The sequence below is a fragment of the Paralichthys olivaceus genome, chromosome 15 (genome assembly GCF_024713975.1).
Source record: "Paralichthys olivaceus isolate ysfri-2021 chromosome 15, ASM2471397v2, whole genome shotgun sequence".
NCBI classification, from domain to species: Eukaryota; Metazoa; Chordata; class Actinopteri; order Pleuronectiformes; family Paralichthyidae; genus Paralichthys; species Paralichthys olivaceus.
The window spans coordinates 15,720,631-15,734,147 of NC_091107.1; the positions used below are offsets into that span (position 1 = coordinate 15,720,631).

General features: G+C 40.0%; 1 protein-coding gene across 14 annotated transcripts in view; it reads left to right on the forward strand.

The window, feature by feature from the left end:
• The first annotated feature begins 161 nt into the window (after positions 1-161).
• The window catches only part of LOC109628750 (unconventional myosin-XVIIIa-like), a 73,399-nt gene continuing 60,043 nt past the window's right edge, over positions 162-13,517 (forward strand). For 6 of the 14 annotated variants that reach the window (XM_069539874.1, XM_069539875.1, XM_069539866.1 and 3 more), the window contains exons 1-3: positions 11,337-11,510; positions 12,327-12,391; positions 12,550-12,575. In XM_069539874.1, the coding sequence (XP_069395975.1) occupies positions 12,355-12,391; positions 12,550-12,575 (63 nt within the window). In that variant the 5' untranslated portion in view covers positions 11,337-11,510; positions 12,327-12,354. Of the gene's footprint in view, positions 276-3,827; positions 4,915-11,335; positions 11,511-12,326; positions 12,392-12,549; positions 12,576-13,517 lie in introns of those variants that run through there. The other 8 variants (XM_069539868.1, XM_069539870.1, XM_020086083.2 and 5 more) reach the window with 3 other exon arrangements.

Genomic DNA, 13,517 nt, shown 5'->3' on the forward strand with positions numbered 1-13,517 from the left:
ATTACACACATATGTTATGAACTTTATTACATTTTTAAGAATGTTTAATTTTGTGTTGTTAAAGCCCTGAACTGATGCGTGTTTATTTTTCTGCTGTTGGTTTTATTAAAACAAAAAGGCAAGATTGACTGCATTCACTATGGGTCAGGTTTGGTAAATCGGAGCTTACAACGAGCCCTCGAACGCATCACAAGTACATTTCCTTGCAGCTCCTGTCAATCCTGAGGAGGAAGATGCAGCAAACTTGTGGGAAGACAACAACACAGTGATTACAGGTAAGTCCCCGTCACATCTGCTCACAGTGGTTACTCTAAATAGTTTTATATGAATGACATGTTTACTGGCTGTTCTGTTCCCTGAGGTGCTGGAGAATGAGGGCAAAGCAGCTTAAAGCCAGAGCATTATAGTCAAGCTGTGGGATAGTAGCACATATAACGTAGCTGTGCTGTAAAGTGAATTCACTGAAGCTAAAAGACAAGGTTTTAATGATTTCCTGCAGTAAAACAAGTTACTATGAGAATTTGCATTGGATGTGAAGTGACTGTAATTTGCCTTCGGGCTGTTTCAGAGTCTCTTTAAACCCAGGACACGTGATTTAGAGTGGATTAAGTGCGAATTTATTGTTTATGGCTTTTCAACAACAAAGCAGGGTTAGTAGCTGGACGTGCACGTTCAATGGAGAGTGTTATGCACGAGTGTTGAGATGCAGCAGGTGCACGAGTGTAATGGTGGACGTGTGACAGCAGAGCAGGTGAGGTCAGAGCTCCTCCAGTGTGCAGGGCATCTTCACATGTGTCAGTGTAAAGGACCAAGTGGGTTTTTTAGAGCTTCCAAAACTTCTTCACAGTTGAGCCCCTCTAAAAATGTTGCAAAACCTCAGAGGCCTCCAGCCAGATTTTCTCATTAGCAGGAACGTAGCACATCAAACATTAAAGTGAGATCAATGCTCTGTTATGTCAGTGTGCACTAATAATACTGTTGCCATTATAACCAGAGAATAATCATCAGAAATAATCATGATTTCATTATTGATAAAAACAACCATGATTACTATATCAACCATAAGTATGCTATTTTCTGTTCACAAGTACCCAAATAAAATAAGAATAATATAAGAATCATACTTAATCAGATGTATTTTAGTATATTTTCTTTTCCCAGAGCGAAGAATATATATTTTGATGAATTTACAATATGGAAGAATTTTATAGCCCACTCTGAAATCCACTTGCAGAACCAGTAGGCCGCAGCCAACATTGAGGAAAACACCACATTCAATACGTCGTGCTAAATGCACATTTCAGCAATTATGGATATAATGCCTTTAGTTTGAACTTTTGCAAATGATGTGTCATGGCTCCATTACACTGTAATGGAGTGTATTTTATGTAATGCTTTTCTAGTCTTTCTGACCACTCAAAGCACTTTACAGTTCAAGCCACCCTATGACAATAGATGTATTATTTTGTCAGAGGAACATGACTGATGCTTGATATTTTAAAACCATTATCATAAAAGTGCACAATAATTAAAAACATGTTGATGCATTTGTGGTTTCTTATCAAACATCCTCGAGTTAATATTTTTGGGATTGGTCAGTTATTATGAAATATGTAACAGATTCATCTCACATCTGTGATCAGCTGAAGGCAGAACCCTACAGTTGTCTAAATGAATCAACTTTAATAGCATTAATAAACCTAGGCTAATAAGTTGTGACAATCTGAGCTATTGATTATCGGTTGTTGTGACACAGTGAAGTAACAGCTGGAACAAAATTACTCTCACGCCTAATTTCTCACAAACTACTTGATCCAACTTCTCAGGGCATAATGAGCTCCTAATATTGATTTGATGCATAAGAAGTTGAAGTGGGGCTCTCAAGTGTTTAATGAGCTGCAATCAGTTTACTAGCACTCGTCGTATTGAGGGAAAAAGAAGCACATTATGGTTCACAAGATATTAAGTGTGAGGGTTGACAGAGCAAGGACTGATGAGGGGAAACATATGGCTGAAAAACATTGCAAGCTGAATTACATGATTGTAAAGCAGCAAAGAAAGACCTGTAATGCCTGTGCGCAGGCCTCACAGGCGGGGAAAGATGTGATGTGGAGGTAAATTAATTTGAAATAAATGTAAATGTTTTAGAAAACGCATCTTCAGAGTGAAAACGACCGCAACCCTTACACTTCCCTCTAGAACAAAAGAAAATCTTAGGGCGAAGAATGAGGAGTATTTCAGTAAAGGACAAAAGAGGATGAGAAAAATGCTCATCACAAAAGAGGTGAGGTTGAATGAGATGCTCAAGGTGGAGATCGAGACAATTGAGTCGTTATAGGATCGCAAAGCAGAAGTTTTTGGTTGTTGAGCTTCAGCTGAGGTCCTCTGAGCAGAAAGGACTCCAGAAGTGTGAGAGCACAACACAGTGCCCTTCGGTTGAAGATCAAAAAATCAGAGAGGCAGACGGAGAAGATAAGACAGACCAAAAGAACACAGAGCAGCTAACAGCATGTGGACAAAATGCAATTCCTAACAGTCAGCGTGTGGAAGTTAAGGAGGTCAAGAAGGAGGAGGTGGATGAGGAGAAGATGGAGGAAGTAAGAACTGAACCAGGAGCTGTGGACGACCCACTGACACTAAGAAAGAAGAGGCCTTCACGTCGGAAGAGGTTCATCAACTCCTTCTCTTGTGGCTCCTGCTGCATCGAATCAGATTGTTCTGGAGCTGAGCCTGAATCACAGTTAGGAATTTATTATTAACACCAAGCTGAAACTAATGCAGCACTAATCCAACAATCCTGCGGTAAATCCTCATTCATGAAGGTTATAATGTGCAGTTATTATTGAATTTGTTCTAGAGAAGTGCTGACACAGCTTTATTTATAGACAGCAGAGTGTATTGTCTTTTACAGAAAATGGAATTTCCTTACATGATTTCCAAACTCTAGGAGACTTAGGCCTTTGGTCCATACTAATGTGAATTTATTAATTATTAATAAAAGGATATCTATCCACTTCCATCTGAACCTTGTATTTGTAGTGTTAAGTCGTATGAGACAAATTATTATTTGTTAATATGAGCTATACAAATATAATTTGATTGATTGATTGATGATTGTTGATGGGCTTTTATGGTGTTGCTGGTGCAGACCCTTGTCTCTTGAGTTTCAGTCCCTCTTGACAAATGTAAAAGTTATTTATCTGTTTCAGAGTCAAAAACTAAAAGAGAGCAGTTTGGTGGCTGCTTGGAGTTGCAACTTGGGCAGCAGGTTAATCTTTGATGATGAAACTCCCCCAAAAAACCTGATAAGGAGAATTTCCTGAATCACTATGAGGAAACAAAAACTGCACAGACCTCACAGTCTCACCCTGACGTGCCCACAGTATCACAAGAGTCTGTCCACGTTTATGATTAAAAAGACACAGCACACAGATTAGGCTAGGGTTGGACATTTTCTAGTGATGGTTGAGGTGAGGGGTTGGTAATGCACAATGACTGTCCTCTTCTATCAAAAGACACATATATGTATGTGTGCATATAGTGTGTGACCCAGGAGTGAACATATTTGTTTAGTAGTTATGGTTCAATAGTATTTTATGGAATCTGAATCTGATTTTGAAGCAAAAAATGTATGAAAAGGCAAATATGAGGCTAATATACCATATATTCCTTTTAATGGTCAGCTGAAATATATTTTTCTGTCAATGTGCTGTTTCCCAATACAGATACAAATATAATGGCAAATAATCAGCTTGGTGGGTTTTGGTTAAGATCTGTTTGTATTGTTAAATCTAATGAATTATCCTCTTTTTATCTCTCCCCAACAGATGACATCACTGGACCCCATCTGCTCTTCATGCTCCCGGGTGCTTTTATAATATTTATATATAGTTTATATAAAACTCCCCCTTTTCATTCTAAATCACTCAATTTGGTTAAAGACTCCAGAAAGCAAGCATGTTTAACCTAATTAAGAAAGACAAGGAGAAGGAGAAGGACTTGGGGAAGAAAGAAAAGAAAGACAAGAAGGAAAAGAAAGAGCGGATGTCTCAGGCGGAGCTAAAGAGCCTGGAAGAGATGAGCATACGTCGAGGCTTTTTCCACCTCAATCGAGGCAGCTCTAAGAGGGACATGAGGAGCAAGCTGGAGATATCTGATCCAATCCCCATCAAGGTGGCCAGCAGCACAGAGCTCAGCCTGACAGACCTGGATGCTGAGTGCCTTCACAGCACACAGCAGGACCTTGGGCAAATAAGTGCAAGTGTCTCCGGTGAAGACGTTCCTGGAGATACACTGGAGCATCACCACAGCTCTGTGAAGGAGAGAGCAGCGAAGTTTGGGGAGTTGGCCAAGTTGAATACGATGGCGGGACAGAGGCCCGTTTCTTTTCCCCAGAGGAGCAAAGAGGACAATGCTTTGGAGGCCTCTGGGCGGAATTGGAATACATCATCTTCGAAGTCCCACCCCAACACAAAAAGCATGGTTCATATTCCCGACATGGTGGAGAAGACCTTCCCTGGTGCTGACCTACAGCTGCCTGTGCTAGTTGCTCCACCGATACCAGATCCAAGAGAGCTCGAGCTACAGAGGCGCAACACTGGGGACTTTGGCTTCTCTTTGCGGAGGACAACCATGCTAGACAGGCACCCCGACGGAGGCGTGCGGCGACATGTGGTGCACTTTGCCGAACCAGGCGCCGGGACCAAGGATCGGGCCCTGGGCCTGGTGCCAGGAGACAGGCTGGTGGAGATAAATGGGATCAACGTGGAGAAAAAGAGCAGGGATGAGATTGTGGAGATGATCCGGCAGTCTGGAGAGTCGGTGCGGCTGAAGGTGCAGCCGATTTTAGAGCTGAGTGAGTTGAACCGCAGCTGGCTGAGGACAACTCAAGGCCTGCAGAAAGAAGTCTTTGACGTAAGTAGCACTGTTAAATTATTTTGTGTCCATAGGGTGGACAGTTTCAAACTTAGAGAGACACATTCCACATTTACTTGTTCTGTTTCTTCTATTTCATTGCAGTGGTACAGTGCCAGTTTTAAACCTGCCTGTTTGGAATAGGCTGTTTGTTTGGCCTCTGGTTGTGTTGGTCGTAGCTTTCTTTTTGAAACTGTAAAAAGTGACCTGCAGTAATTGAGCTGCGGCAAATTAAGACCGGCTATTGGACTCAGTCAACAGAACCTGAAGCTGCTCCACTGCTGCTGCACAGAGAGCTGTTCATCCGTTTATTCAAAGTTGGGTGAAGCTCGACACAGTAAACAGATTCCAGAACTGGAGAATCATTTGTTGTGAGCGCGCTGTTGTTGTGAATGTGCAGTTGTCGTGATTGACTGAGTACTGGTCGCTACTTTTTCAAATCAACAGTGCACTTCTTTGGATCCTGTGTGAAGGCAATGAGAAGAATGGTTCTTGAGATATCCCGACACTTAGAAGTGCCTACATCTTAAATGCTGCTTCTTTGAATGGATCTTGTGACAATTTCAGATTTTCCATATTTGTATTGCTGATGAATACGCATTTCTGTATCTTTGTTATTTGTGTTTCTCCACAAATGGGTTTATAATATAAACACTATCACCTAAATTTGCTCTACATATGAGTATTTTGGTATCATTTGGGTTTTTCTTTCCTCTCATGTATTGCTTTTGCACTCACACATAATGCTTTTGTGTTTGCCTGTATGGGGGAGTGTGTGTTCTGAAAAAGAGAATGTGTTCTGGGGTGTATATAATCCCCACCCCTCAACCCCCCGTCCTTTGACAGTAAACAAAGGGATCCTGGAGGAAACAATGGCCCAAACGCCACCGCGGCTCTCTGCCATATGGTCGAGTGAGACTCTGCTGGCTGCTCATTCAGTTCTCTTTCGCTTGGATAATCACGAGCAACAAGTAGAGGAGCATCAAGTTGAGGTGTTTATTAGCCTGCACAACAAACACCTGTATTTCTCCATACAGTCTTTGTGGTAGACTTACATGTGCAAAAGGCAAAAGGCTGCACATGAGTGTGATTTTAGTTTAAATTGAATAACTGTGAATATGAATAGATAACACTGAACCATGGATTTTCATATGAGATAGTATTTTTGCCTATTTAAACCCCCTTGGTTTGTGTATATTATTATAACAACAACAACACTAAAAATAATGATAATAATGATATTAATTAATAATTATAATAACTAATGTTATGTGTACTAAAGGAGATTCTCTCCATTCTCTCAGGCCTGGGTCATATTAAGTTGTGAAAGGTCTGGGCTTTAACCCAGGTCGTGGCCCTGACTCGACCTGGTTGATAAGTAAGATGTAAAAGCCGCAGTGTGCGAGGCCTGTGTTGAGAAACTTGAGACATCAGTGGAAAACAAGATGCTAACATTACTGGTGTTACCAGCGTCATTTTGTGAGGCTCACTGTTTTTGAGAAGCATGTATGTCTTTTGTGGGCTTATATCAGAAAATCACTCATCCATTTTTGATGACACAGACAAGAAATTAAATTGGAAAGTCTTTATATGTGTGGTTCTGTGTTGTGTGCCGGAACAGGCCATAAACAATCGATCCATCACAAAGGGTGTGATGCACAGTGCATGGTAAAACATCAGGTGTGAGCTCGATGTATCTTACGTCACATTGCCTCCTCCTCTGTCCAACCCTTATACCCATAAAACTGTAATTTAGAATTTCACTGAATGGTGGGGGTGAATGTGTACTCGGCCAGGGACGCGGTTCATTTGCTTCCGTAGAGGAGACCCCCGTCTCCCCGTCTAACTTTGTCCTACATACTCCCAACCTTGATGTTCACCATAAAGCAGGCCATTTTGAAAAAGCAGAAAATGTGAGTGTGAGGCTGACCTAGAAGCTGCAGCACTATTTATAGGTGGTTATTATAAGATCTGGATTCTAGATCTAGAGCTCTGCAACACAGTTGGACATCATGTGTGATGCAAGATTAAGAATTTACTTTAACGAAGCAATAATTGGACGTGTTCAGAATACGTTTGCTTTAAGAGAGTCGTCGCTGCACTGATGCCTCTCCATGCTTGATCCAGGATGACGTTAGCTTAGATTAACGTAAAGATTACTTCTGTCCAAAGAAAAGCAAAATCCTTCTTCAACACCACTAAAGCTCACTAATGAACTTAACACTCTAATGTAACTAAACCCTTAAAAGTCATGTTTCTACAGGAGTTTACATGCTGCACTATTTCTTGGCCTTGAGCAATGACTTTATAGAGTCTTGTCAGAGCAAGTGATCCGACTAATTGCCGTGAGTACAACAGAGTACATTAATACACAGGAGTGTGTTACTGAACAAAAATGTATTGGTATCAGTTAAACACCTGCTCTCCATCTGCCTGTGGCTGTGTTTTTGATGGTATCTGATTACAGTACTGTCAGATGGTTTGCTCTGAGGCTGTTAAGTAGGCCCCTCACTTTTACATTCGATTCTGTCTTGCTCGCATAAAATGTTTTATTTACATTGTCAAAGATTTGATTATTTGCTATTCTAAAGGTCAGTTGTGGGAAAAGAAAAGCTCAACTGTGCTGTTACATTAAATTCCTCATCCTGGTATATATATATATATATATATATATATATATATATATATATATATATACATAGTTGAGCACCCTTTTTTCATCGGAGGCTGCCATTGTCCACAATACGACAACAACAGCTGACCCCTTCATTTAAACATTTTGACTTTCAATTAAAGTCTTATCTTAAAATGACATTTTAAATAAATACAATTTTTTTCTTATTTGCAAAGATTTGATAACTCATCTCGTTTGCCTTTTTTGGCTGAACCGGAATTACCCAAGCTTGCAGCACCACTTTTTCATTTTGATAATATTGTTTAAAGCCCATCAGCAAATATCCCAGATCATACCCTCCAGCAGGGGATTTTGAAATTTTACATTTGATAAAACCTAGAGCTTGAATTCAATGTCCCCCATGGCAACCCTGTGAAGCCAAATGTTTAATGTAACCTCCCTGCATCACACCATGGGGGTAGAGCGGGTCGTCCAGTAACTGGATGATCCCAGTCTTAGACTACAAAGATGCACTGTATAAATGTGTGAATGGCAAAACTGTACTTTAAAGCACTTTGAGTGGTCATCAGAGAAGCGCTATATAAACACAGGCCATTTACTTGTCTCATACACTTCTCTGCGTCTGCGGATCAGATGCAGTTTTATCAGTAAATTAGCAAATGCTGTAATGTCCTCCTCCCTCCAAGATGTCCAGTGAAATTACATCATCCTCATTTCCAGTGTGGAGATGCCACAGTAGCAGAGAGTATTAGCACAGGCGTGGATTAGAAAGAGGCGGGGCCTCGGAGGATTAAGCGGCTTGGTTTATGATAGCAGCTACGCTTGGGGTGTTATTTTTCCTTTTCCTCCTACATGTACATTTCATCAGTCAATAGTTTCTGAGCTTGTCTCATGTAATGTTGTCACCTATAATGAGGACATGGGACTATTTTGACAATGTTTTTTAAGGCAGGTCATGCTTGACATTCCTGGGTGTGTCACTGATAGCATGTCAGCCAACAGGATGGGCTACTTTACCTGTGCATTGACTTTCATGATACTATATTTTTGTGTCACATACACTATATGTATATATTATGCTGTTTTTATTAGATGATACATTTTTGCTGTGTCTTTGGTGCTCAATACTCGTATATTAGTATCAATGGGTTGTTGGTTTCTTCATCTACACATCCAGCTTCAATCCTGTTGTCTTGACATGTGGTTTTTGTTTAAGCCGGAACTTGTCTTTGGCTGTTACATGTGACGTCTTTTATTTTGTGCTTCCATATAAAGATGCAGGTGAGCATGCACCTGTCAGAGTTAACATTTTGCTCCTTCTCGTGAATCACAAATCCTACTTTCGGAGAGAAGTTCTGATTTTCAGGCCCATTTAATCTCACTGAATAAAATCTGGGTCACGTCCTGGAATTTGCAGAGGAAGGCAAAGGAGTGTGAACCCAGGATTCATTTCATCCGCTCCCAGGTCCCAGAGTATGAATCAGTTGTTTTGTGTCACTTCTTTTTACATACACAGTAAAGATCTCATCTCTGAATAAATGTTTTATTTCAAGATTAAAGAAATAAAAGATGCTTTAAGAGAATTGTTTTTCCGATTCTGAAATTAGAAAAATAAATAGGAAGATATTAGCTATGGTTTTAGGGAAACGATGAAAGAATCATGCATGGTGTATTTTCTTACAAGCTCAAAATATTATATCAAACTCCTGTTTATAGTACACAACAATTCATAGTATGATTTGTTATGGATGCATTTAACTGGGTCACAATCATCAGTGTTTATAATGTATAGAGTCCTTAATCTTTGGTCTGCACTGTGTGGGCAAACAGTCGACGTGATGATGTGTCCCAGTGACTGACATTGGGGATTAGCAGACTGTGCTAGACAGATCAGCTCGGCTGTGTTTGGCTTGAACTCGCTTAGTGTGTGTGTGTGTGCATATATGAACTTGTGGTGTGAGCCTTATATCAGACTGTGCAATTTTATTTTTGTTTAAGGCTCAATTCTTGCACATTTGAATTAAAATTGGAAAAATAAACATCTTGGATTCCTTTTGGGTCTGATTAAAATAGGCAAACAGACAAACAGTTGCTGTCACAGGATTCATTGTACACAAGAGGTGTTTATTTAATAATTCAATCTATAAATGAGGAAGAGAGCCTCCCAGGATCTGATTAACTCATCCCTGCCCAGCCAGGCCTGTTGCTACTTACTGTTTTCTTTGTGTGACTCCTCCTTGAAGCAGTGAGCTGAATACCTTTACCTAAAGATAACTCAACGTAACATGTGTTTTTACCCAACTGGTTATACAGCCTGACAACTCTTTCATTTTCAGCCTTGTAAAAAACAACATTTTGTTTCAATAGGGAAAATACTGAAAATTCTGTGTGTCATTTTGAAATGTGACTGCAGATCTACATGGACTGAGTGTATATTGCTGTATCTTGCACCACTGCTTGGTGATATATACGCTCTTGTAAGTGGTTGCCATCAAACAATACAACATTTTGAATTTAGGTCAGTAGTGTGGTTGAGAGGAAGTGTCTGTGAACTAGACTGATGAAATACATTGTTTAACAGCGCCATCCTGTGGTTTAAAACTCATGGTGACGATCATGACGTCCACAGATATTAAAAACATGTTGTGGTCTTAGGTCAACACTGAAATACTGGTATTTTTAATTAAAAGGGTTTCTTGTTTGATGAGGACGTTATAGTGCCATCTTCACACGGACACAGATTTCTCACTCTGTCATTATGGAGGTGAATGGAATATGAAATAAGATTTTATTGACTCAGTCGAGGAGGTTATATTTTCACCCCTATTTATTTGTCTGATAGTTAGCAGGATTTCACAAAGTGAATTGACAGATCACAACTACACTCTGTGGAGGGATGATGTACGGGTCAGGGAACAACCCATTCGATTCTTGTGCAGATCCGGATCAAGGGGCTGTTGTCAATATTGTGAGATGGTGTTTTTCACCATTTTCGTTATTTTCTCAGTGATGCATGGATTTAATGAAAAAACATTCATCTTTAGGAGGTGGGTATCTATGACGGTGCAGATCAGATTAAAAATCCTGATTAAACAGACGTGAGGGTGGGTAGTCTATTCTCAGCCACTGCACTGTACAAAACAGGGCTAGAAACCTACAACTATGTGTAGCTGACATAATGGGAATTCAACAGTATAATGTTTTTTTGTATTTCTGATAGTTCTGGAAATATATCTAAGAGAGAAACACAAATATTGGTGCTGAAAGACAACACAAATGCTTTGTGATAAGATACATACACAAAGCTTGTTCTCAGATTTGATTTTTTACTTCAGAGAAATGAATCACAGTACTCTCTTCACGGTTGTGTTTATTTTGAGCCACTAAACATGTTCCCCATGTGAGAGTTCCCATTTAAAAGTAGAAAATGCCTTAAAATCAGCATTACTTTGAAAGTATCTACTATATGTTGCTCCTTTCATTGCATTTAAATGCCTGTGTGCAACTGACGTGATGCTAATTCAGTAATGAAACTGTGACTGCTGTGTCATCTCTCAATCTTTTAATTGCGTTATAAAATGCAATAACATACACAAAAGTTTGTTGAGCACCTGATGGGGGAGCCCACATCTCTAAACCCAAGTGGGGAGGGGGGAGGGGAAAGTGCTAGTGGTAATTAATGTGGCTCTGCAGATCCTATTTATAGCGTCTGTGTATTTCTGCAGCTGTCCCTCTTCTATCTCCCTGCCCAGCCCCTCTCACATTCTCTCCCCCCCCCCTCCTCCACCTCCACCCCTCAGACCCACAGCTTTACCATGCTGTTCCCACTGTGACCCTGCATGTTTCTGTCCCACTCACTCAGGACTAGTGAGTGTTTGCTCTGTGCTGCAGACCCCGGGTCGTACCGTGCTCCGGCGACAGAGCTCGGAAGATTGGAAGGTTAACCAGGCTTAGAGAGAAGGTAATGGGCTCCGGGGGCCTCTGCTGGACTCTGTGTGTGGCGAGCGGCGTGATCTGCTCGTGGGGTACATGCTCTGGTTAGCACATCCATTAGGGCTCTGATGGCTTCTCAGAATGGCCTCCTGCTGAAACTATTTATAGGAGTGGACTGATGAAAGCAGGGTTAGAGATGGTGAAATGTGTTGCTGTTTTTTACTCACTGAGTAAAAGGCCTTTTTTTTTTACCATAACCTGTTAAAGAAAAGTCATGACAGGGGTTCTGTGAAGTTTAGAAAGTTGCATGTTTGACTCTTAGTTAAGTGTAGTGATGTGTTTGTTTGTTTTTGGCTCATCTTTTGTTGTGTGTTACATGTTTAGTGATTTTATTTTGTGTCATCTCTACAAAAGACTGTTTTGTGTGTTGTTTGAGGTAAAGCATAGTTCTTCATACAAAGTTATAGTAACTGATTTAGAGTCAGGCCCGCATATGATAAATAAAAAGACAATTATTCCAAGTACATATCCGTAATGTCCTGTCTTCAGTTTGTAGGACTTTTCCACTTGTCTCCTGTCACGTCAGGAAAGCAAACTATCCATCCATTTCATGATGTTGTTCATTTGTTCTGTCCTCTGTGCCGCATGGTCTAACTACCCCGTAGGTGCTGACCTGTTGTTTGCAGAAAGCAGCTTCACTTTATCCCACTGCTCATACATAAATTCCCATTCTTCATCCAATCTCCTACATCCTCCTATTTCTGTCTGTCTGTCTTGTTTTGTTTTTTTCTTTTCCTCTCTCTGTCTTTTATCATTCCATATTCTTATTCTTCACATCGCACAGCTTGTTCCATGACTTCGGGCCCATCACCATGGCATACAGATCACGCTTTTCATTCTGGGAGACTAAGGAAAGTTTTGTTTTTTCTGTACTTTTTTTTGCCCTCTACTTCATATCTGCATCTTGTTGCTTGTTAAAGTTTAAAAGTGTTTTTTTATGTTGATATAGAAAAGCTTTGGTCTGAATATGTGGTTTGATTTGTTTTTGTGTTGCTTTTTTGTTGTGTAGGTTAAAGTTGAGAACAAGCCGGATGTAAGTTTTGACCTGCATGATTTTGAATAATGATATTTTGTGTGTGGAAACAAACTTATCTACCATTCATGATCCGACCTCCTGCAAGATTAAGTTAGTTTATTTGACCAGGGTCCCAGAAAGTTAGCATGTAAATATTGGAACAGTACAGCTCTTAATGATTATTTCAGTGTAGGCTGACAGAGCTTGAGATATAATGTATATAAATAAATATACGAGAAAATAAATTCCATTTTTCCACTTTAGATTTTATACTTTGTCTTAATGGTGTCCTTTTAAGTTAAATTATAAAAAGAGACATTCAGTATTATTATCATTATTATTATTATTTTTACGATGAAAACTTCCCATAATACAGGTTTAAATGAACACAACTAGTAAATGTGCAAAGTCATTTCAGAATATCATTATAATTCTGAATGCTGCCTGTTTAATTTCAGCTCAGTGTGAGAGCTTCTACTGCATTTTTTAATAATTTACACTCGAATGAGAGTGATCGGAGGAGACACGTTGAAAACTGATTATGTTAAGTGCAGACATCGACTCCAAATGTCTGAGAGTCAGGAAAAAACATCAGAGTTTATTAAATGCACATAATTAGGAGACAGTGGACGGTATTATGACCTGAGCAGGGGCAGCCTACTGATCCCTCATGCATGTTTTTACCATACATAATAAATCCAAGTTGCTTGCTGTGCCTGTGTTTTGGAGACCGGCTGACTTTGGCTGATGCTGGACAGTATTGATCAATTCTCCCAGGTAATCAAATGTGACCCAGGTAATTAAAGATTGAAATGGTGGTAGCTTGGGATCTATACCACTGGCAAGACACTGTAAGCATCACGCCATCCATATTAACATAACACAAAAAAACTTTGCTCCATAGTAAGACTGAAGGTCAAAAACTCCACCAGGTACTTTCAGTTTCTAATTTGACTTTAG